This window comes from Cyanistes caeruleus, chromosome 1 (assembly GCF_971803275.1).
Source record: "Cyanistes caeruleus chromosome 1, bCyaCae1.hap1.1, whole genome shotgun sequence".
NCBI lineage: Eukaryota > Metazoa > Chordata > Aves > Passeriformes > Paridae > Cyanistes > Cyanistes caeruleus.
This window is the reverse complement of record NC_141701.1, coordinates 41,132,442-41,156,882: the sequence shown is the minus strand read 5'-3', so window position 1 is coordinate 41,156,882 and position 24,441 is coordinate 41,132,442. Positions and strand designations below refer to the sequence as shown.

General features: G+C 35.1%; 1 protein-coding gene across 5 annotated transcripts in view; it reads left to right on the top strand.

Annotated features, from left to right (window-relative positions):
* SNTG1 (syntrophin gamma 1) overlaps window positions 1–24,441 on the top strand; it is a 315,782-nt gene that overhangs the window by 216,865 nt on the left and 74,476 nt on the right. For all 5 annotated transcript variants that reach the window (XR_015286694.1, XM_086888380.1, XM_086888383.1 and 2 more), the window contains 2 exons: window positions 55–185; window positions 5,556–5,685. Coding sequence is in view for 4 of the 5 variants with exons in the window: in XM_086888380.1 (XP_086744506.1) it covers window positions 55–185; window positions 5,556–5,685 (261 nt within the window). In the remaining variant the exon portion in view is untranslated. The remainder of the gene's footprint in view (window positions 1–54; window positions 186–5,555; window positions 5,686–24,441) is intronic.

Sequence of the window (24,441 nt, the reverse complement as noted above, 5' to 3'; positions counted from 1 at the left end):
CTGAGTACTTACAGTGATGTTTAAAACTGAGAAGGACCTTTTAATGTTTTTCAGGATACATTATCATGTTCCTCATGGCCAGCATCCCCAGGACTTAGGTGGGAGAAAAGGTGGTGTGATCTTCGATTAATTCCACTTCTTCATTCACGATTTTCCCAGTACCTTCCAGGATCAGATTTGTGCAGGTAAAGAAGTTCTGAAGGTTGAAACTTGACTTCTTGGTTGACAGATGCATGCCCTAGGGAGTTGCCTTGTTGGAGAAATTGCATTATTATTTCCACGGCAGCTGACAGAGACATGAAATATAGGAGCTTTCATAAAGGTCCTTCTAGGTCCACCTTGGCTCATATTCTCCTCTGACATCAGCTGGGACCAGGTATGTAGGGAGATGATGGGTGACCTTTCTACTTGCATCTACGGCTCAGCATATTTTGCAGTTTGAGATGAAACACACATCATCTTGTTTAATAGCTGCTAATGCACCTGTCCTCAAAAGCTTCTTTCTAAGTTGCTTTTTTTTTTATGCTGTTGATTTTTACAATGCATTATGGTATTGAGCTCTGCAATGTGATAGTATTTTTAAAATGTGTTTCCTTTTGTTTGTGTTAGATACATCATCTGATACCTACACTGGGTGAAATAATCTTTTTTGAGAGCAGCAAGGACTGACTGCCCTATGGGGAAGATAAGCCAAGAGGTGGCAGTGAGGCTGGACAAAGCATTGCCTATGCAGGCAAAGATCCTATCCCTCTGCTTCCCATGGAGGGACAGAGAAGGCTTAGGGACAGTCTTCAGAGGAGTCCGTCATGGTCAGATGGGACTCAATTTAGGCTGGGAGGCCAGTCTAGAAGTCCAAATCAGTGGGATACATGTCCAGGCACAGAAGTAGCTGCAAGCATACTCAGACAAGGACCATAAGCAAGAGCCTGAGCTCATAAGTATCTCCCAGATCTTGTACTTCTTTGCTTTATGTTTATAGCTACAGTAGGGACTTTTTTGTTGTTGCTTCCATATAGCTAAAGTCATTTTTTCCTGTGTTTTACTTTGCATGTGTTAACACTGCCAATTTGTTACAATCACTGGGATAGCTGTCCAAAGCTCAGAGTCAGGTTTAACTTTATTGCATCATTGTGATGGGTTGACCATGGCTGGCTGCCATGTCAACCAAGCTTCTCTATCCCTCCCCTTCTCAATGGGATGGAGGGGAAGGAAATAGTATGTAAATAATCTGGTGAGTGAAGATAAAGGCAGCTTAATAAAGAAAAAGCAAAGGCCACACATGGAAGCAAAAAACCCAAAATATTTGTTCTCAACTTCCCATCAGCAGTTGATGTTCAGTCACGTCCTGGGAAGTAGGGCTTTGGTACATGCAGTAGTTGCTCTGGAAGACAAGTGTCATAATTAATGTGCCCTCCCTCACTTCCTTTTCCCTAGCTTTCATTGCTGAGCAGATGTTATATGGTATAGAATATCCCTTTGATCAGTTTGGGTCAGCTGTCCTGGCTATTTGCCCTCCCAAGATTTTGTTTCCCCAGCCTATTGGTGAGGAGAGAATGCTGGAGCAACAGCTTTGATGCTGTGCCAGCACTGCTTAGCAGTATCCTAAACTTTGTTTCGTTATCAATATCTTTCTAGCTACCAATGCAAAGCACAATATATGAGGGCTGCTGTGGGAAAATTAAAATTCATCTCAGAAAGACCCAATACAGACCAAGAACTTGACCTTGTTTAATTTAATACTATCCTAATAAATCAGAAGAAATTAGGAGGGAAGACAAAAATATTCTGTAACGATTACTGTTTGTAAAGCAATGAAATAGAAATGAAAGCAACTACAAAATCCAACAAGGCAAGTATATAAGACCATACTTGTTAAAAGTTTTAATTGTCTAGCTATTGTATGGATTCATCATCTGTGTAAGACTGAACTTCTCATACTGAAATACTCCTGTGAGCTCTAGTATGTAAAGACTTTATCTGTAGGAAAGCTGTGTACTGGTACAGAGCAGGTTACTCTGTAATTTATTCTTCTAATCTATCCCCTAGAAGTGGATTTATGAAACCCTGAGAAACTGGGGGAAGAGAATCTGTTTGGCATTTTTGTGGAGTTAATTTTATTTCTTATTGGTACTCAGTAAACACTTGGAAGTTGCACAAATGTTGTCCACTGCCTCAGTTGGTTCTTAGAGCTGTTGTTAGAATTACACTGCCTAGGTCTACCAGCCATTTCTCCTATTCACAGAGCTGAAATTAATGCATGTGAGGCAATAGTTGTTGTAGAACGTTGTGGAGCTAAAGCCAGCCAGCAGCTTTTGACCAGTAAGAGCAGGATCATATTTACTTGGCTGCATGAACCTTGGTCTGTTGAGGAGCAATGGCTGGCCCAGGGAGGCAAGGTGTAAACCACAGGCTACAAAGGCTTCTTGGCTGTGCTGAACTGGAGCAGGATAAAGTCACCAGAGAGGCTGGAGGTGTTTTACTAAATTCTGTGAAAGCTTTCAGCTCTGTCTTTAACAAAGTATCTTTAACAATGAAGCATAAAGCACCCAAAATCATAGCAGTCAAATCTGAGATCTGTCCTGCTGTATACTTCAGATAAGGTATTGAATTGAATAGAACTGCTTATATGGAGAATTAGCACATAAGCAGCTGTACATGGATCTAGAGTTTTAAAATTCAGTCATCTGCATCAATAAAAAAAGCTTAATGTTCATATTATAGAATTTGTACATAACAAAGGAAGTGTCTTAGGTAGTAATGATATTCCTGAGATTTGAATTTCTAGAAAGTAAAAGTGTATTAATATGAAACATAATACCTGAACTTGTACTCAAACCTTGAAAAACTACTCTGATATTTTTTTTCCTTGTGTCCTTCTATTCTGTCTAACATGAAGAAGTAAGTCTTAAAAAAACCCAGATACGCAGGATGCATACGAGAGAGGAAGTGGGTTTTTCTTAAGGCACACAACCAACATTTTATGTTGCTAGCAAAACAGCTTATTTTAAATTGCTGTAAACATTTTTAAATGTTGCTCCCTCTCAGAATTTGTTATGAGAGAAAGGTAGATACTTTTTATAAGAGACTGCTAGAAACTACAACATAAAAGAAAGGATATTAAAAATAATATAAGGAAGCAACATGAAATGAAAGCTAATTCATTACATTTTCCATGGTTAGCATTTACAAGCCTGTTTTCACTATGTAAAGCCTAATAACTTTTTGTATTTCAGAGTTTTATATGGAAATATATTGTTCTCATATACAATATTAAATCTCATAGTCATGTTGTAGCTTTTCCAGTGGAATGGCTGAGATACATAAATTCTGGAGGGTATTCATACAGAATTCTAGAAGACACTCAGGTTAATCATGCAAAGCTTATTAGCTTCAAATATGGGTTTTGTGTTCCAGAAGGCCCAGAACCTGAAACATTTAGATAAATAAGTGTTTATCCATTGTAAAATTTTTTTGTGTATTATAAAGTGATTAATCTACTATTTGTTCCATTTAGTACAAAACATCTATTTAATACATTATGTTTTCAGGTCTGCATGGTATTATGGACTTGGGCTAATAGACTTATTCAAGAAAATACTATTATAATTATCTAAGGCTATCTACTTCCAAGACACATTCAAAAGTAATTTTTAGGTGACCATGTATCATACTATTGATATTTGGTATTGATACTTGGGTAATAACAGTATGGATGAATTATTTTTACTTGCACAGATCAAATTCCTAGGAACAGCAGGAACAATCTGATACCCCAAAATGCACCAGGTTCACTGTGTTTGTAGGTAAGGGAAATTTCTGCTTGAGGATTGAATCTGGAACATATTGAGGTTTTTGTACTTGTATTAATGTTGCACATTAATAGATCTCTTGGATCCCTGCTCTGATTTATGATAGACTGTGCAGAAACAAAGCAAGTCCTGAAATTAGTGCTACTTCTCTAAAAGAGATCAACAATTTTAAGTCCATGCTATGTACTTCCTGTGAGGATTTAAAAATTTATTCTGGAAAAAATTGCTATTTATATTTATATACATCTAAAATAAAAGGTAGAATAAATAAATACTAGCAACATTACCTGAAGACTTTTTTTAATAAACCTTCCTCAAAACTTTACCAGAATTGTTGTGAAAATGAGTCTCTGAAAGAAGTCTGTCTTGGTTAGTGTTTTTGTGAATTTAAAGAAAAATCTTTACCCCTGGGAAAGACAACTAAACTGGTGGGTTTAAATAAACCACAGAACCCTATGAGATCGTGTCAATATAAGCCTCATGATTCTGCAAAAGCTGGTTCTCGTGCTAGAACAGTCAAAGCAAAGGCATGGCTCTAGCTCATTTTTATTGCTTCTCCTGAGTGAAGAAACAGTCTGTTCTCAACATGGATGGAGTGAAGATAAATATTAACCCTACATTCTCTACAGATAGAATAAAATTTTAAGAGGTGAAAGACCCAAAAAAACCAGCTTTTCAAAATTGATATCTGTCTTCAGATGCCAGAAACTGTCATTAGTGACACTCAGTTTTACCCTAAAGATAACAGGCACTTTGCTTGAGCCATTCTCAAAGAATCTGAATGATGTATTTAAACTATGAATTGATCATTGACAGTTGGGTTTGTAGCAGAAAGTCAGCAGTGGAACTTGGTATTCTCTGCATATTCAGTAATCTCCTAATCTGGGATACGCATTATTATTGACGTTTTTTGGTTTTGAAGGCGGAGACCTGTGAGCCTTACAAGAGCTTTTAGCAAGAAAGGCTATTAACTGAAGAAATTAGGTCAGTTACTGCTTTAGCATCTGAAAAATTTTCTCTTGTTCTATAATTGCTCAGTGCCTGCTAGTGGAAAATCAGTCTATAATGTGTTATAGATTTATGTACATGTGCCTGGATTGGTGCTGGGGGTAGAGGCAGAGGTAGGAGTGTATTTTGTTAATGATCCTGTATTCAGAAATGCAATTGGAAAAATCATTAATGCTACCTGATCAATTTTGACTTCTCCAAGTTTTCAATTGGTAGTTTAGAAGAGAAACAAAATTTTATAAGCTTGAGCAACCAATAAGGGGCTGCTCCAGACAGTAATGCAACTGTGTTTAGAGACTGTATAATAAAAGTAAAACAAAGGTGTTGAGAAAAAGATGCTGGTATTCACTTAATTTACCAACTTATTGCCTATGGTTTACAATGTACTTTCCTTCTCTATAGCCTGTTGTATTAAAATATTAAGTCTTAGATATGCATCAGCTCTTTCACTTGTTCAGCTTCTGAAGCTGTACAGCCTGATGGTCAAGGATCTGTAGAGCTGGTCTATGGAATATTTTTATAGTCTTATGGAAGCTTAATATTGTCTGAATTGAGCTTTTATCATAATTTTTTAATATGGCAAGTATTTATAAAACAGGAAAACCAGTATTTTATTGGTGTTTACTGGCTGACCTTCATTGTAATTGAAAGAAAAGCATTTCTACAAGTATTGTTAAAATGATATGCTAGAAGTGATAAAATTTTCTTCTGACCTGATCTGTTATGATATGTCTACAGGCAAAATGCGTTCCAAGTAATTGCTGTGGATGGGGTTTGCAGTGGAATAATTCAGTGTCTCTCTGCTGAAGACTGTATTGACTGGCTACAAGCAATAGCAAGTAACATTTCCAACCTCACAAAGCACAATGTAAGTATGGATCCAAGTAAGCCAGAAGGTTTCCCAATCATATTTGATTGTAACTGTCATAAAAGCCTAATGGGTTCACACACAGAATTATCTGCATATAAACAATGCTTGAGGCTGTCTGAGAGAAGTCAACTCAGGTTTGTCGTCAAATCAGACTCTGTGAGAAGTCATTGAATGGGAAAATATTCTTCCCTACAGTCATATAGTTCACTTCATCGCTATCAGAGTTACTCACTTCTTAGCAATACCAATTAGGATTAGAAGCAAAGACCAGACACACAGGAGGAAGTCATGTGTGATACAGGAACACATTTGAAATACAAAAATTCTGTACTTTCTTCATAGTACATCTCTACAGAAAGTGGAATAACCAGGTCTGAATTAGAATTTAGGTCTGTCTAGGTATAATTTATCATGATGGGAAAGGCAAGGTGCTTCTGTGTTGTAGATTACAAACGTTCATTATCAGCAGTGATTAAATGCATGTATTCTTTGTGAACTGCACTCTTTGAGCTTGTGGCATAGATACCACTTTTTATTGAAGCTGGAATAAATGTTATGTAAAAGCTTTAGTAAATACTAAGTTCAATTGAGAGGTCTTCTGGACCTGCCTGGGGTGTGTTTACATTTAAAAATGAACATGTGGTTCGTTCATATCATTCAATAACATGCATGATACCTTCCCTGGTTTTCCTCAAAAACAGAGAACACATGGGGAACTCCATTATTTTGAACTGAGTTATAACAAGGAAGCCCTTGAGGATTTAATTTATATTTCCTTAAATCTGCTTTAGCTTCCCAAATCTGTCTCTGAATTTGCTTTTGTTTCAAATATAGGGAACACATTGAAGGAAGTTGTATTTTATGAAGATTTATAATCAAGATGCAAAACTGTGTTCCATCTGGCAGCAATATGTAAAAGTCATTGTATTATAAAAACATGACAGACATGAATTCATCTGCCATCTGCAAGCTTCCATGCAGTACCAGCGAACTTTATGGCTATTTATTCATCCTTAAAATGCTGTTGCTATGTAGAACCTTTCTTGTCTCACTAGGCATCCTGACAATTGAGACTTCTGGGTTTTTTTCTCTTTCCATCTCTGCTTCAATCTACTAGTGGTTCTTGCTACTTAAATCAGTGGAGTTTTTTGCTTGTAACAATAGACAGAGGCACCCAAATTTTACAGGTGTTTTGAAGCACTTCAGCTCTGATGAGACTATAATTTTAATTACTTAGCATAACTTGAAATTTGGCAACTTGAAATTTGGCAATGCAACGTTATTACATGATTTTTTTTTCTCAGTACAGTTTATAATTCTACACTAGTTTCCATAAAATAGAGAAAGAATTTATCTAATGTTTTATAAGAGGTAAATAGCTTAAAGTATCCAGCCCTTATGTCAATCTTTGTACTTGCTTTATCCCAAAGACATCCTGTAAAGTAGCTGTGAGAATTAGGTCTTATGATAGTTATCCATGAATCTATTTTTAGAATTGTCCTATTTGTTCATAGCTCTTATGAATTTATGGAAAACAATGACACTCTCCTTCCTGTAACATACTTTTCTTTTAAATTGTCAGTTGCCAGAAAGAATTAGTTATTTGACAGCATATGTGATAAGTGAATATAAGAAACCTTAGGAACACAGAGGGGGGAAAAAACCCAAAGTGTTGAACAGAAGAATGATTAGATGTGATTAGAGGTCCCTGTAGTTTCTTTCTTTACAAGATGGTTATTGACATGCACATACTGTTGATGTTAGCATTTTTCCTATCTGAGAGAGGCATTTACTCACAGTCATTCTCCCTTACTGTGTTACCCAGTGCCAAAGAAACAGAGAGAGTTAAAGAATTTATTTAATTCTTTGGGCAAATTGACGAATTTTTTGTTTCAGTTCACTTCTCATTCCTCTCTAGAGGTTACAGAATATAATTTGTTTCATTTAAATACCATGTAGCTCATAGAAATATTTGCTTACATAATGTTTCTCATATCTATCTACCTTTTGAAAAAGAAGGAAACAAAGAATCAGAAAAAAAGGACTGTAACAGCTAGATTGTTTATTAAAGAATTTCCTTTACCCTTGAATCAAATTTGGGCTCTGTACATTTTGGGAGGATTTCTCTTGCCTAACTTTAGATGTCTTAAAGCAGAAAGTCCAGAGTGAATCTTATTATTTACTGTTGACATCCATTTTATAATGAAATCAAATCCCTCAGGACATGTCTGTCTTTCCTTTGACTGGTAGAGGACCCTAGGGTGGTGAGTTCAAACTTGACACCTAAGGAGGTAGATATATATCCTGATATCCTGTCACTGGTGTCTTTGAGGGGCCAAAGCAAGTTTCTCTGAATAAATCTCCCAAAGAAATGCCTGGATATTTTTGTAAAAACATAAAAAAAAAAAAAAGAAAGAAGGCGGCATACTAGTCTCAGTCAGAAAATCTGAATTATTTCACTTTTTCACACACAAACTGGCTGAAAAAAATTATCTGAAGGTTCAAACTCCAAAAATGTGAACAATTCCTACGTTTCCACATGTATCTACTAGTTGTGAATATGGGTCTCTGGCTCCAAAATACCTTGTCAAAACTATAATCAATTTATTTTTTTGTAAGGATACTGTCAAAAAACTCTTCTCTCATGATCTAACTTGTCCATATCTGACACAAACATGATGTGACTGAATTGCAGCATCAGCAGTATAGCCAATATCTACCAAGGAGATAACAGAAATACAGAAGTAGAAGCAAAACCAAAATGCCTTGACATGATCACCATTTTTAAAAGACAACGTTGCTGACTGAATAAAGTCTGGAAGATGATGTTTGCAATTGTTATTATGCAAAAAGACAGTTAAAATCTTAATGAAGAGATATAGAAAATTATATTTTGCCTATTAAGAAGAGATTAAAAAAAATCCATGTGCTGACTGATGTAGTTTACTGCATTTCAGATTTTCTTTAAGAGACAAACCTCAGGTATGCACTCTTTTTCTTCATTTTCAGAAGGTCAACACAAGCATCCTCCAGCGTTTTAAGGATACTGAGAGTGATACTGCTACTTTTAATTTCTTTTGTCCCAAGAAACACACTCTCATATGATGTGAAATACATTAAAATTACACAACACGAATGGGCTTGTATACTGGAATGCAACCAATATGCATACTTTATAAATGCACTGTTGGAAGTGACTTAATATCACACTGTAATTGAAGAGGTGATGAATTTATAAGGATCATTCATTTCTGAAGATGGATTCCTCTCCAACTTGAGTCACTTGACTTGGATCTATGCTAAAAAATAACCAGTTTTATCAATAGCCTCAAAAACCAGAAGGGTTATATTAAACCTGAGGTTTAGTCTAAGCAATCCCAATACTGAAGTTCATGTGCTGAAATCTGAATATGCTAAATTGAATCTGGGCTTGGGAACTCTAATTCCTCTACGAACTGATGAGGTTCTACATCTTTTTGTTGCCAATTTGGATGGCTGGCCAAAGCCATTTAAAAAGGGAACAAGCTGCTGCTTCTTTTCTTGCTAATGCTCCAAGTAGGAATTTTCAATTCAGTTGTTCAATTCAGCTATGAACTATTTGCCTATCCATGAACTTTTAAATTGTATTCATTTGGGTGATAATTGATACTGATTTATAGTCTTTAACATCTCTTTTATTAAATAATTTTAGGATGACAGTATCTAATTGGTCATGTAGCTTTTAAAGAAATTGCACTCTGGAAGAATCTAAGAAAATAATCCAAAATCATGTGCTCTATAAAGAACTACCAGTTGCCAATACACCCCTAATTTATGCACTGCAATTGTCAGGAAACTTAAAGGCAAATTTTTTAATGGCTTTAGTACAGTGAGTGTCAGACATTTTGGGTCTTTTTAATAAAAGAATAATAAAAAAAATACATTTGAGTTAGCAACTTCTAGCATATAGCTTCATAGAACCTTTGGGGATTTATCCTCACAGTTTGGTATTTGTCACTTGTCCATTGCTTTCTCTGTGGCAGATTTTTCAATAGCGAGGGCAATAATATATCTTTACCCTTTCCTCTTCCATAATTTCTGTGAAAGACACTGCAACAGTTACACATTTATGCTTTTTACCTTGAAGCCAGCACTTGACAGCAAAGAAACAACATGAACTTCATCAGACAAAAATGACAGGCATCTGAGGTAAAGTTTCTAAACTTTAGATGGCAAAAAGTTTTAAGATTATCTTGAGAATCCACAAGTTATTACAAGATTTAGTTCACAGTAACTTCACTTTATCCCATTATATTGAATTTTTCTGGGTAAAATAACACATTTGTGAAATTAATGAGGCAAACATAGTTTATGATAGAAGCATAGCAATAGCATGAAACCTAGGATTGAGAGATCTACAAACTGAGTATTGGCCCAATGGGTGTGTTTTCCAGAACCTAAGCCTTTGTTTTGAACAGAGTTGAATTGGTATGCTTAAAAAGTGCTTTTTAAAAATAAGGAAACTGCTTCTAAGAGAAAAAAAAAAAAAGTTTCACTTTCAGTAGAAAAGAAGAAAATGATAATGCCTTACCTTTACAATGCTGAAATCTGGGTACAGGGATACTTTGAGTCACTAGGTAGAAGAGGAGGCAAAAAGTAAAAACAGGAGAAAAGAACTGATTAATACAACCTGTTCTACTTGTAGGAAGAATAAAATATCACAGGACTACAATCAGTGTCAGTAATTTATTGAAAGAAATTAGTAAAACATGTTTCATTTTTTTTCTAGTGGATGCTACCACCAGTTAAAACATACTGCGGAATGTTTTATTACATGAATAAATCAATATCACTCACGTGAAGTAAACTCATATTTTAGTTTTTTAATTACAATACAATGGTTAACCATTAGAATGCTCTAATATTAGTAATTTTTGAGTTTTCAGGGATTATATGCTCTTAAATGTCCTGTGATATGTGTATTACAATAATATTTATCTTTTTTTGGTTACTCAGCTATGCGTGTTTGAAGAAAATCAAAAAATACCAGCATTAGTATCAAACCTCTTACATTAAATTCTGTAGTAGAGCAAAAATCGAATACTGACAGTAATTTAAAAGTTGAAAGCATTATAAAATGAAGGCCAAAAAAAGAGAGAATTATAAGAAGTCTATAAATTATTACTAATGCAATATTTTTACATACATGATTTAGATTTCCCAAGACACAAATACTCAGATAAAATGCTTAGACATTATTAAGTAAATATACATTCAACACTTTTTTAGGCAGTATTAGCCATTCAGGTGGCCACAGTGTTCTGACACTTTGAGGTTTTTTTCTGCATTCCATTCTCAACCTTGTAAAGGGAAGATGACACAGATAGTCATTCCAGTACTGATATTGAGGTCTCTCTTGGAAAATTTAAAAACCAGAACTGAATACACATGTAACATACTGCTGCCATTTTTGTCCATGTCTGATTCTCTTAAGGAATATTGATCTACGTGAATAGCTTTAGTCAATGCAGCATCAGGATTGCATAACATAAATCATCCCTATTTTTCCTCACTTTTTTTTAATGTAGGCTGTTACGAGCTGCACAATTAAAAACACATTTGTTTCCAGGTCACTTTTATCCAGTCTTACATATGGCCTCGTCTGATATTTACTTATATTTTTGGCAATTTGAGGTGTGTCTTATTTTACAAACTTTTTGTTTGTATCTTGCTTAAATAATTGTGGATCATTTTATACCCTCTTAAATGTATGGACTGAGCTGCAAAGAAATTTAAGTCTTGCCAAACTGTATTGCTGTTTCTCCAGTTTCATCTGCATTTCTATAATGTACCTGAGTATAAAGGACAATGAGGCAAGTAGGAAAACAGTGCAAGAAAAGAATATTTCTTTGATAAATATTTCTTCAAAATGTTTATTTCTGAATTATCTGGGAAATTTGTGACAAGAAACTTCTGTCTTCATAGTTGGAGTATTTGTTAGGACACACTGATTATGGTGACGGCACTCATCATAAAGACATGCAGTCTTGCAGTATTGCTTTGGAATATACAGTGTAGACTTCAAGTACTCATGATAGGTTTTCAAAATAAATTGAATTTTCTTTCTGTGCTTCTCCAAAATGTTACAATTATTCATGCTATTTTTAATAATGTCTTTTTTGTTTTGCTGTATACAAGTACACAACTTTTGCAGTGCTCAATAATATCTGATAAAAATAAAAACATCTGTATTAGTATTATATAGAACTCTACAATACAATTAAAGACAAATAATGTCCCTAGAGAAAATACAATAAAAAGCTCTTCTTTTTAAATTTATTTTTTAATGTAAATCTTAAACAAACAAACCAAACATTCTTGCAGAGAGAATATTTTTTGAGTTTTATATATGATTTTCTCAGTAAAGATTCCCTGCACTTTGATTCATCCACTTTAGTATGGAATCAAATTAAATGTTAGCCTTGTGCTACTATTTGATTTAAAGCAAAACGTCAATATTATAATAGTATTTAAATTAAAGCAAAACATCAATATTCAATATGTTCTTTATTCTCTGAAGATTTATGTGAAGCTCTGAGACTCTTTCTCCTCCCTCATTCTATTATTACTGAAGGCTTAAGTTAACACATTACAATAAAAAGTAAGATCTCTTTAGTTATAGGACACTTTGGAGGGATGCCACACTTGGTCTCAAAGTTCCACCCTGGCAAAAAGCAACAAGAAGCCTGTCACTTAGTGAAACAAACCCAACACCAAACAACTCTTGATTGATTTTAAGCGGCAAAAACAATGATGACCAGAGTAAATGAAATTGTAGTCTAACTGGGAATACAGGTAAGCCATTTGGGGGTTTGCAGAGAGGTAACACATGGAAGAAGAAAGGACTCATTATAAGTTGCCCTTTCATGCCAAAATGCCAAGCTGCCCTTTCAGTAGCAGCTGGAGACTTCCAGCTACTGTAACCTAGTTTTTGTTGCGCAAAAAAATGTCCAGTATTCCACAATTGGTTTATTTTCGTTGAGAATGTTTTAAAAGCGTTGTTGAATCACAAACTGCTGTTGATAGTGTGAAGTGGGAGGCTGGGAAATAATAAGCTCTCTTTTTGTATTCCTCCTCTTTGCTATCTTAAAAAATGCACAACAAACACAAATACAATTATTCATATTTAAAGCAATGTTATCTTGTTTTGACATCCATTTCTCTTACTTTTAAAATATATTTTTAAAAGGTGGCTACGTCAGGAGTTTTGCCTTTCTTCCACAACAAGAGAATTAAAAGATAAAAAGAATGAAAGAATTTTAAATGCACTCAAAAAGCTATAAACCACCTCAGGGTATACATTATTAGCAGCCTAATGTGTTGAAAGCACTTTCTCCATTTGGTTTTCTTGCTTCATAAAGTGCCACAGAGAGCAAGTGAATTCAAGTAGTGCACAACTTATATTTGCCTGCAGAAAAGAATGCAGTCAGAGGCAGAGGTGTGGGGTAGAAGAAAGGGATTCCAGCCATTCCAGGGCAGGTTTTAAAGGTTAGAGCAGATAAGCCCAGATAGGCAAAACAGCAAATGATCACTAAGCTGCAGAGGAAGTGAGCCTCAAATACTTGGGGCTTTGTTTCTCTACTAACAAAAGGTATGAAACTGTGACAAGTTCTTTATCTCCTAAAAATACCTGGAATAGCTGAGTGGCTGAGTGTGGGGAAGTCTGAAGTGTCTGAAATCCTAGCTGTGTTGATCACCTGTGTGGACACCAGCATGATTGCAGGTGTTTTGTTGGTTTTTCTCACCAGTTTGTTTATTTCAGAGAATGACATCATTACATCCAAAACTTGTTTCAGGCTGTCATTGAGGTCATGAAGTCAGGCTTGAAAAACTGAGAACGACGCACCTTGTTTCATTCTCATTTCCCAGGGCAAGCTACTCTCTGACTTACTGTGCTAAAAAGCTATTAATTTCCTTTGAAAACTACTAACTTTTTGAACAGTTTATAATGAGTGTGTGAAGGTTTCAGCTTTTCTTCTTTTTCTTCTAATTGTTTACAGTTTTTTTAACAATTTTGCAGGCTATAAAAAGGCATTTCCTAATGATACCGATCAGGAACTGTAGTACAGTAAATCAGAGGGAATTTTTTTTACTGCATTTATGAAATCACTTGATACAGCTTTTGCCTAAATCTATAAAAATTATATGAAATAATTTTTTTTTTGCTCTGTCTCTTTCTGAAATAAAGCCTGCAATCCTTCACTATATGGAATAATGTCTCAGAAGTTATTAATCGCATATATTTGATGAATATTAAAATGAATATACATTTTTATATTTGATGCATGTAATCACGTAATTCTTATTCCCCAATTTTGCTTTTTTTATGAGCCAATTACCAGTTATGTTTGGGTAGTTTGTCAAGAAAGCACTTTATGTGCTGAAGAGTACATAACAGGATCCTAAATTCTATTTTTATATGAGACCTCCTGTGATAGGAAAGGCAGTCACTAATTTTTAGACACACAGAATGAATAAATAATAAAATACTACTGGAAAGGAGGCAAGCAGGCAGTTAAAGAATGCCTGCCTGTCCATCTCACCTGTGACTATTTAATGGTTCAGTGTCATAAAATACAACATAAAATGGAACTGGGGGATAATATGATTTGTGTTAATCCTTATACTTACTTTTAGCTGTATTAGCAGAAAGGTGATGTAAGGTCAATGTAGATACACAATTCAGCTTATCAGCATGATAATTCTAATTTTATTCATAAGGCAACTTTTTAAAAGTTAGAAGGCAAACCTAAGTTGTATTTCTAATTACTGACAGATGTTCTACTTCTCTTCCAGTGTGATGCATTGAAATCACACAAACAGTAAAAATTGTTTGCTTAGCCCACTGTTCCCATTATCCACTGACCATTCAAATAATATATCACATTGTTCAGAGATAGATTTAAATATGTACAATGAATCTATGTAGATGTGATATATTTGCATGTTTCATTAGTTTCCTGATTGTACAGATGAGAAATCTTAATAAAAAAACAGAGTAAAATAGTATATGTCCAAATTCCAAAAATGTTTATATGTCTGTGGTGAACAAACACACAAGTGCTGTTTACTCCAGGGAAAAATCTGTTACCTGCCTAGGAGAAAATATTGTTTTCACTGTGTTTATTTCCTAAAGCAATTTTGTAAAGTGATAAAAAGGATGAAAAATTTCCCGTGGTGTGTCAACATGCTGGTGCTTCTCACATAATTCAGTCAATTTAACATTGTTAAAGGAGTTTCAGCAGTTCTTCCTCTCTGGTATCTGATTGTCAAGGAACTTGACTCCTCTTTTTATAACTATTTTCTGCTTTAGCTGATCTAAGTAATATGACAGAAATGGTAGCTCTTTGTCCCTAAAAAGCAAGATCCTCTCCACCCAGTCTCCCAGTATAAAAAAGGGATATTAAAAAAAGTCTTTAAGACTTGAAGGAAGTGAGCTCATCCACCTAACATAGGCAGTTACTTCTATCCCATTAACCATATAAAGACTGCAGATATCTCCAGAGGGTAATTCCATCTCCTTGAATTAAATACTTACCTCTCCCACTTCTAATAGGAAATGGCAAGAGTGCACTTTTGCATAATAGCCTACGGGTTGGTAAAGTCACCCTGACATGAGAGACAGGAGCTCTCCGTGCTACTCAGCCTGCAGCCTGATGCCATCTGCCGCACTGCTGGCCAGAGGATCTCTGGAGAGAGCACAGGGCTCAGGCTTCTCCTTCCAGAGGATCTTTTCTGTGCTATCCACAGAGCCACACATAAACTTCTTGCCAGTGCTGTTGACAGGAGACAGGAGGCTCGCCCATACTGTCTGGTGGGGTTCATCCAGCAGGAGTATTGCCCAAGTGCAGCAGATAAATGCTTTCCTCCTGCAGCCTGAGTACTGTATCTCCCATATCCTGGTGGGTACTCTGATATTACCCACCATGACCAAATTGGACATTCATTCCCTATACTGCAGCGTAGATTTTATTTTTGCAGATTTTTTAACCTTAGTTCTCTGATTTTATAAACAGTGAAGTCCCACAGACAGTTGTTTCAGCACAACTGAAAGGCTGGGTACATAGTGTAGATACACAAGCAAGATGAGGAAAGTCCACACAAATTTCTGCAGCCAAGTTTTCCATGAAAGAGAAAGATCAGCAAAAACAGGTCTCATGTAGGTGTCTTGAACTTAGCAGCTGGGGATTTTCTGTACTTGTGAATGTTGTACTCAGATAAGCCTTCTTTCCCTTGTCTGTCTTCCTTTGCAATTCCCAGAAGTTTTAAATAAACTAATGAGAATGTCTCTCAGGTTTCGAGAAGAAATTAAAATCCATGCTTCTTGAGATTCTCTTTCCTCATAGGAAGTGTTCCGTACCATTTTGGAGTCCTGAGACTTCTTAATTTCTGGCTTAATTTGTGTGAAAAAAATAGCTTTGGGGAAGTCAGATTGATGCAAAATGTTTTGGTCTGCATGAGCAATGGACTCATTCATTGCTGAATAAAGGGTGTAAATAAAAATATTTGTTGCTTTTCTTTTCCTCTTTTCATTCCCATTAATTTGGCTGGTGATTTCCCTTCCCAGGTGCATATGTACCTGGGGAAATTGTAGCCTTTTTATAGCTTTATTATTGCATAGGGAAGATACAAGTTTTACTGGGTATTCTTAAATATATATTTGTTTAATATTTCTTCACTGGAATACTAGCCTACAGCAGCTGTGTAGATTTAGAACTCCTAGCATCCATTGCTCTGTTTTACTATTTTGTTCAGAAAGGAAAAAATGTTTCTCTTCTCATGTATGCATTATGAAAAAGATAAATTGAGGGTTCCCATTCATGGAGAAGGAGGGAGTTAATCAAAACATTATGGAAGCAAAATGATTGAATAACTTAAACTCTCTCCAGAATATAAAAAAAAAAAAAAAAAAAAAAAAAAAAAAAAAAAAGTAAAGTTTAATGCTCAAAACCTTTAGTAAGGTGCATTTTATTGGTAAATGTCCACAGGATTGTGAAAATAATTTTAATAAGGACCCTTCACAAAGAAAGGTTCTGCCAAAGACACAGAAAGACCTGACGTTCAGATACCTGTTCTACTGTTTCAGATCCCATTTTGTGTATTAATGTTATTAGTCGCTTCCATGAAGAGTTCTGAGGTGTTGAAATGAGTTTTCTCATTTCTCAGTGAGATACTTCAGATATCTGCAAAGAAAGTCATGGAAATGCAACTACAAAAATGAAAAAAAATAATCTATGAAACAAGTCAAATGTGAAACAAAAAAATATGAAGTGCCTTAGCTTTATATTTATTAAATTAAATACAAGTGACCAATGACATCAATGTTTGGGCTTTCACCTGTACATATTTTTCTGTGATAAAGATGTTACAGGGAGTGAATATATTATTTTTACCAATTATTTAGTTCTATGCCCAGGCAAAAAAAACCAAAAACCCACTGGTGGCTTCTCAAACTTACATTTAAATAGTATGTTCATTCCATTAAAATGTATTTCTCATTTTGTAACTATAGAAATATTAATTTTAAAGGGTTTCTGTTTTTAACATCATAAATAGAGTGTTTCACAGGAAGAAACGTGCCTTAGGCTGACATAACCCCTATGGAGTCATGGAGCTAACATTCCTTTCCAGTTTCTCTTTAAATAATTTATAAGTCACAGAGCGTAAGCATGTTTGATATCAGAATTATTTCCTTTTGCACCAAATTAACATAAATGGATCTTTATATTGCTGTATAAACATAAACTATATTTTAAAATGTTATAGCAGGCCAAGTCCTAAGAGGCTGTTGACAAGCTGTTTTAAACAGATTATTTTTAAAGTCATGTGCTTAACGAGATAGTCAGTATACCTCTCCAGATTATTTAGCAATGTGTCTGCACCTTAATTAAGCTAACTACTCTTGCTGCAGCAGTGTGGCTATTAGTTCATTCATTTACGAAACAGCAACCATAAACAGCATTTTCATCTCAAAAATACAATAAGCAGCAGTCACGAAAATGGAGTATGCAATGTGACTAAAAAAAAGAGTAGTCCCTGTTGTTCAAATAGGAAGTAGAACTTTAGAACATCCAGGCTTGCAGATGGCTCTGCCAGTAAATTAATTTTCCATTTACATGGCTGGATAGATTGTATGCCAAACCTAGCTTAAAGCAATTATAGCAGTCTGACCTCTATTTAGTTTCTGATCCAAAATCCACTTCACTTTACCTTTGTAAGTTCATAGACCAAACCAAAATAAATCACATCTTGTTTGTTTTATGCTTACATTTTTTTAAAACCCGTTTAAAAATAGACTCATGGAAACTTCCTACTTCTGGTTATAATACAACTCAGTCATTACAGTGGGGTGACTTAGGAGGCAGTTTGCATCTTTACCAGGTCATCAGCAAATGATAAAGAAACAAACTTGCCTCATTCCTGGTCTGTGTAGCTTCACTGGCCATGTTTGGTTTATGTTGTCAAACTACAACTCTGAGGCATGCTTTTTTTTTCCCTTTAGATTTGAATAGACAACCCTTTAGCTCCAGAAATGTTACCCTTTCAGCTTGAAAAAAGATTTTGTTGGGTTTGTTTGTTTTTGTGGGTTTTTGTTGTTGTTGTTTTTTTGGTTTTTTTTCGCATGTTGCATCTTCTATCCCAAGCACTAGAAGATTAGAAAAGTTCATATGAATAAAGGGATTGTTTTCAACAGTGCCAATCTTTTTATCAGCCTTTCATCATCTTCTTACTAGCTCTTTGTATTCTCTGTATTGTCTCTATCTCTGTGTTTACTCCTGTTATTTCATTAGTATTTCCTGTTGAGCACAAAGGAGTCTACCAGTACATATAGTGTTACCAGTGCTAAATAACTTCTTTTACATTTTCACATATGAATACTTTTATAATCAAAATTCACTAGATAGCCATATTTTCTGTAAGATGCTTGTTCTACTGGTCCACTGGAAAGAAAAGGAAGTGTCATGGCTAAATGATTAACTCTTTAGTATCCCAAAACAGAGGAAATCAGTAGTTCAGTAGAATTTGTAATTAAGAGTGGGCTTGGGAAGTATCCCTTGTCTACATAGAACCAGAAACGATAGGACAAGATGAGATCTCAGCTGGCAAGCAGTAAGACTGCAAATAATTTTGACATATACCATTGATAACAGAGAGGAGAAGAAAAGGGTAGGCTGACTCCATTTTGAAAATAAACTTATTGGCAGACAGTGACAATAAAAGAAAGGTATTGAATGCTCTTTTTAATCAGAATTTACTCAAAAGGTCAGTTGTAAACAAATTATTGTCACCATTAATAAGTGTGACACAATCTTGAATAAAGTCAGATCATCTTAGAAATCAGAGAGGGTATTAGGTATGCATTAGTGAGAAGCATTTTAGATATATGCATTCCAAATACATCCTCATTACTTAAAACTTACAAGAGATTGAGCTCCTGTTCTAAATCCATTTGCTAAGTACAGGAAATTTCTAGATTAAATAAACTGCAGTAAAGTAGGAGCTATAAATTTTGTGTGGCACAGAACAGCCAGTGCATATGGTTTCAGAGTAAAAACTCACTTCATATAGCTGTATGTTTTCCAGTTCTGACCAGCTCGAAACTAAATCTTCTGCAAATTGTAATGAGTGTTTTAACATCCGCCTAATTCCTGCTAAGAACAGTTAGTACTCAGAGTGAAAGAGTTATTCTGTATTTGATGGAATTGCTGCCTTCATATATTGCTGGGATTCTCTTCTTGGGCTTTGAGCTGATGCTCTCACAGCTTTATGAATAGGCATGACAGTGTAATAGTCATAGTAATTCGGATATTTAGTTGTTTTTTTCAGTTCTAATTTCTTAAAATAACACACCATTTTCATATATAATACTATTTTAAGTGTTTTTGTAATATTGTCAAGTTTATGCAGTTAATTTTCTCATTGTGGCAATATATAATAATGTAATCACATACAATTTTACTTACTACGCAGCATCTGTTTTTGTTACAGCTTGATATATGCATTTCACTTTTAAATGATAGCTTTTATGTTCCACTTATGCTATTATCTTCATCATTATACCTTTGTTGAATAATTTGTTTCCTCATTTTTCTTTTAACTATAGAGCTGGAGTAATTTTCTCAGTAACCGTGCACATGCCTTTTTCTTTCAGGAAAGATAAAGTCCATAATAGACAGCTAGAACATCACTAAAATAATGAGAGAAATCATTGTGGAAAAAGAAAGAATATTTTTTTAATTGATTCCAGTAATTTAAGTGTCATGAGGATGATTCTTCCTCTGATACTGCTTATAATGTTGAAACTTAGAGAAATGTACACATCTTGGTATCTTGAAAATGTGGGATAATATTATTTGTATTTATTAGCTTATGACATTATAGAATCTTAGAATATCATGTTGGAAGGGGACCTCAAGGATCATCTGATCTAGTCTTTCTTGCCAAAGGCACAGTCTAGACAAGATGCCCAGAATCCCATTCCTGTGAATCTTAAAAGTATCCAAAGTTGAGGAGTCCACCACTTCCCTGGGGAGGTTATTCCAATGACTGATTGTTCTCATTGTCAAAAATTTTCCTGTTGTGTTCAATTGGGATCTCCATGGCAGTATCTGGTATTCACTGCCCCTGTGTTTTCCCTATGACTTTCTTGTAAAAAGAGAGTCTCCATCTTCTTTGTAGTCACCTTTTAAATACTGGTAATATATAGTAATAAGGTCTCCCCTAACCCCTCTGTTTTCAAGGCTGAACAATCCCAGTACTTTTAGCCTTTACTTATGGCAAGCTTTCCAGTCCTTTCATTGTCTTTGTGGCCCTTCTATGGACCCTCTCTAAGTCATGTTTGAACTACAAGAAATACTGATAGAGCAATTGATTGACTAAACAATCTCCTTTACTGCTGAAATGCAATTAGACAGGGAGTTGCTGTTCTGAAATCTGTCCAAAATGCACACTAAAGAAAAAGTCGTCTATAAATTTTCTTTTAACATCCTCAGTGCCTGTCTTAGCCTTTTTTATTGCCAATAAATTGGAAATTTATGAAGGGTTGGAGAAAATCCCACTGATCTTAACTATTACACCTCTCACTATTTAAGGATTACAAGATCGTATCAAAAACAAGAAAAATACACCACCTACTATTAGCGTCAGTTTAACAATATTGTTAAAATTAAATGGTTCTTTAACACACTTCTCAAAGAAGAAGGAAAAGAAGTCTGAGCTTGAAAATTAATTCATCTGTGCAAAAACCTTTACCCTACTCTTTTTTCTCCCTTGACATCTTCTACCCCTTGGCCTACCTTTCATCCGTTGTCCCACTGACACACAGCTCTTTACACTTATATATTGACCAGTGCTTGAGCATTCCTGTTTCAGAAACACCAGAAGATACTTGAGGAAACCCATATTTACAGAGATTTTTGCTTTCTATTTTATAATGAATTCTTAGTCGTGAGGTGAAATTGGAGATCAGTAGAGAGAGCTGTATTCCTTAGAAGGGAATGAAATTCAAGACTTTTTAAGTTAATGCATCAGCAGCTTGTTAAGAGAAAGGTTAAGGAGAGTCCAATCTTTCCTATTTATGACAATCTGGAAGCTTTATTGCAAAAGACTTTCTCATTAAAAGTCAGCTCAGGGTATAACTGAATACAGTGCTAGAGTGAGTCCATGATTAATCTGAATACAGAGTAGAGTGAGGCCTGTTCTGTGTCACGAGGAGGGGCAGGGTGTATTTTATAAAATATGAGGACATGTCTTTTAAATATACAAGCACTACAAAGTAATTTTGTAGTGTTTCAAGTAAAATTTAAAATGATCTGTTATACAGATGAATGGGGAGCTTCCAGCAGAAATAGGTACTGAAAAACTCAGGAGTTTATACCAATCTTACAGTGACATATGAAATTTCTTTTGTAATATAAAATTTAGCAATTGTGTTACTACCAAGTTTATTATCATGTGAACCTAATTCTCAACAACTATTTCACATTATGTCAAGCAAATAATCTAAGTAATGTAATAACAAGTGATTTTTTAGCTTATAAGTAGTTTATCTGGTGCTGTCAGCCAAATTGTCTCATAAATATTGCTGTTATTCCTGAGAGCTTCAAGACAATAGAATAGTGTAATTCTCTTAGACAGAAGAAGTGAAATGTGACATAATACTGCAAAGACAAGGTGTTTTTATAATTTTATCTTTAATCCACTCAAACTAAAGTAAATGAATGGGTTGATTATGGAGTGGATGATATAATACCTATAAACACTACAGAAAACCTCTTTAGCTTTGTTGCCTCAGGTAAAGGCATTTGTCTATGCTACTGGCAACTGGCCAACGTAATGAATTTTGACAGCAGGAATTAATTTAGACTGGTATGTTGTGGTGTAAGTATTAAATGTATTTTAAAAATCACTGGCTACATTTCTATAGGTTCTGTCAAGACAGTTGTCTCATGTTATGTATAATTGTATATGATGCGATGGTATGAAATTCCTCATTTCTTCTGTTATTTTACTACCCATTTTGTCATATTAAATGCTGGACTGTGAACTGCAAATGTTATCTGTAAAAAAACTGAGGAATCCTGAAACAGTGCAAACTTGTCAAACTGTGAACTCTTCATGAGAAAGGTCAGTAAACTGCCTATAGACTGAGGACAAATGAGCAAAATAGGTTTAGTTACAGTCTTCAATAAACTGCTTTATTCTATTTCAGTACAGTCAGAATGAAAAGACCAGGTTGGAAAGAGGGACCTAAAAGGTAAGGAGCCATTTGACTCACTAAAGAAGTGGCTCAAAAGCTGTGGATAGGACTTTTAGGGGGAAGGAATACAAGGAGAGAGATGAGCTTCAGCAAACATATAATTAACATATAATTAACATATAATTAATATATAATTAACATATAATTCAGCAAACCTCTGATGAAAATCTAACTTGACTTGTGACATATTTTTCTTCCAATACTGACTAACATTTCAAGTGGAAGCTTCAGCTAGGAACCAAAACTATAGATGTCTAAATCTGAATCCTAAACTGAATTTGTAGGAGTTATGGTTTGCAGCTCCCTTCCCAAAGAAGGCTGAGGAGGGAGGAAGATGCCTCAGCTGTAACGTATGTGCTGGTGAAATCACTTAAGAAGTAGGTAGAGAAATTGCAAAGGAAAGCTGACAGAGAGAGTGAAATCTGGAATGGGGGTGTGGAGAAGGTGATTGGTAATAAGCCAGGAAGATCTACAATAGCACCTACTGTGAATGAGGAAAACCTAGCTAACAAGACATTTCAACTTCCAGATTTTCTTCACAGGGAAATGATCCCTTCTCAGGCAGTGATGAATTAAAATGCTGCCCACAGGAGCTGAAGCTTCAAGCCTAATGACAGAGTGGATTAAAAATAAAACGGAAGCCTTGCAGGCTGAAAAAGCTGTGAGATTAAAGATCATTTTTCCCATGAGGAAAAGATGTATTGGTTGGTCATGAGTGACTCACTCCTGTGTGTGATGAAAACTTTGCTCTAGCATCTAGACCTAATATTGTGGGAAGTCTTCTGTCTACCAAGAGCTTAAATCTGAGGGCTATTGCCAAAGCCATCTAGTCAAATGACAATTAGCTGGGACTGCTCATTCATGCAGGCATGACTGATTTCAGTGTCATTAAGCAGATAAAAAGTGACTACAAGACTCTTGGAGGAAAGCTGAGGGGATCAGAGCTGTTGTAATGTGCTAGTCAGTTCTCCTGGTCATTCAGGAAAAATGTGTGTCACTCAGTGCCCATATGCAAAAGTAGCCTCCCAAAGTCGGCTCTGGCTTCTTTGACAATAGCATGAATTTACAAGAAAATACAGAGTGAAATGGAACTGGCTTTGACTGAAAAGAAGAATAATGTTTCAGCTTAAGAAAAACTACACAAAGGGCAAGCAGTTTCTTCTTTGGTTCTGTGATGGATTACATAAGAAGCAAAGGGATTAAACTGCAACTGGAAGGAGTCTGGCTCAATATAAGGAGAACTTCCAATGCTAAGTAGAGGTGTATTTGCTAATAGATTGACTTATGAGGCATTAAGAGACTCATCATGGCAGGACTTTACAAATGGGTTCGACAAACAGCTTGGATCGATTGAGTTGCTTTTCAGCCATATGTTGCCGTTCTTTTGTATTGTCATAGAATGAGCAAATTTGTATCAGTGCTTGCAACTTGCATTCAGAAATACTAGGATAAGAAAAACTGTGGACACTATTAAAGTTTTTTCCCTGTTCCTTTGTCATTCTGTGAAAAACTCTAAAAGTAAATACTGTACAGTGGGCATTATATTGTCTAAATGTTAAGTTGTAATGAAATGGCAAGTGAAAAGGAAAATTGAAGTTGGGCTTGTCTATATTATTTAATTGCCTTGAAAAATCAAGAGGTAATGAAATCTGGTATTTTCAACTAGGGGAAACACATAGATGAATTTTTAATATTTTAATTTAACAGTTTAAATTTGGTTTCTGCTGGAAAAATGACATGACTTCCTTACTCTGTAGTGATAAGTAACACCAGTTTTTTATTCTTCATGTGTTGGTACTGCAGTACTCATATTCCAGTGAACAACTACTGTTATGATATGTCACAATTATCCAGTTGCATTTCATTATCTGAAGCAAGGATTCTGGTGTCTCCTTCTGAGTCAGGGTTTTTTCATATCTTTTCAATTTTTATTGTTCATAGTCCTTCTAATACAT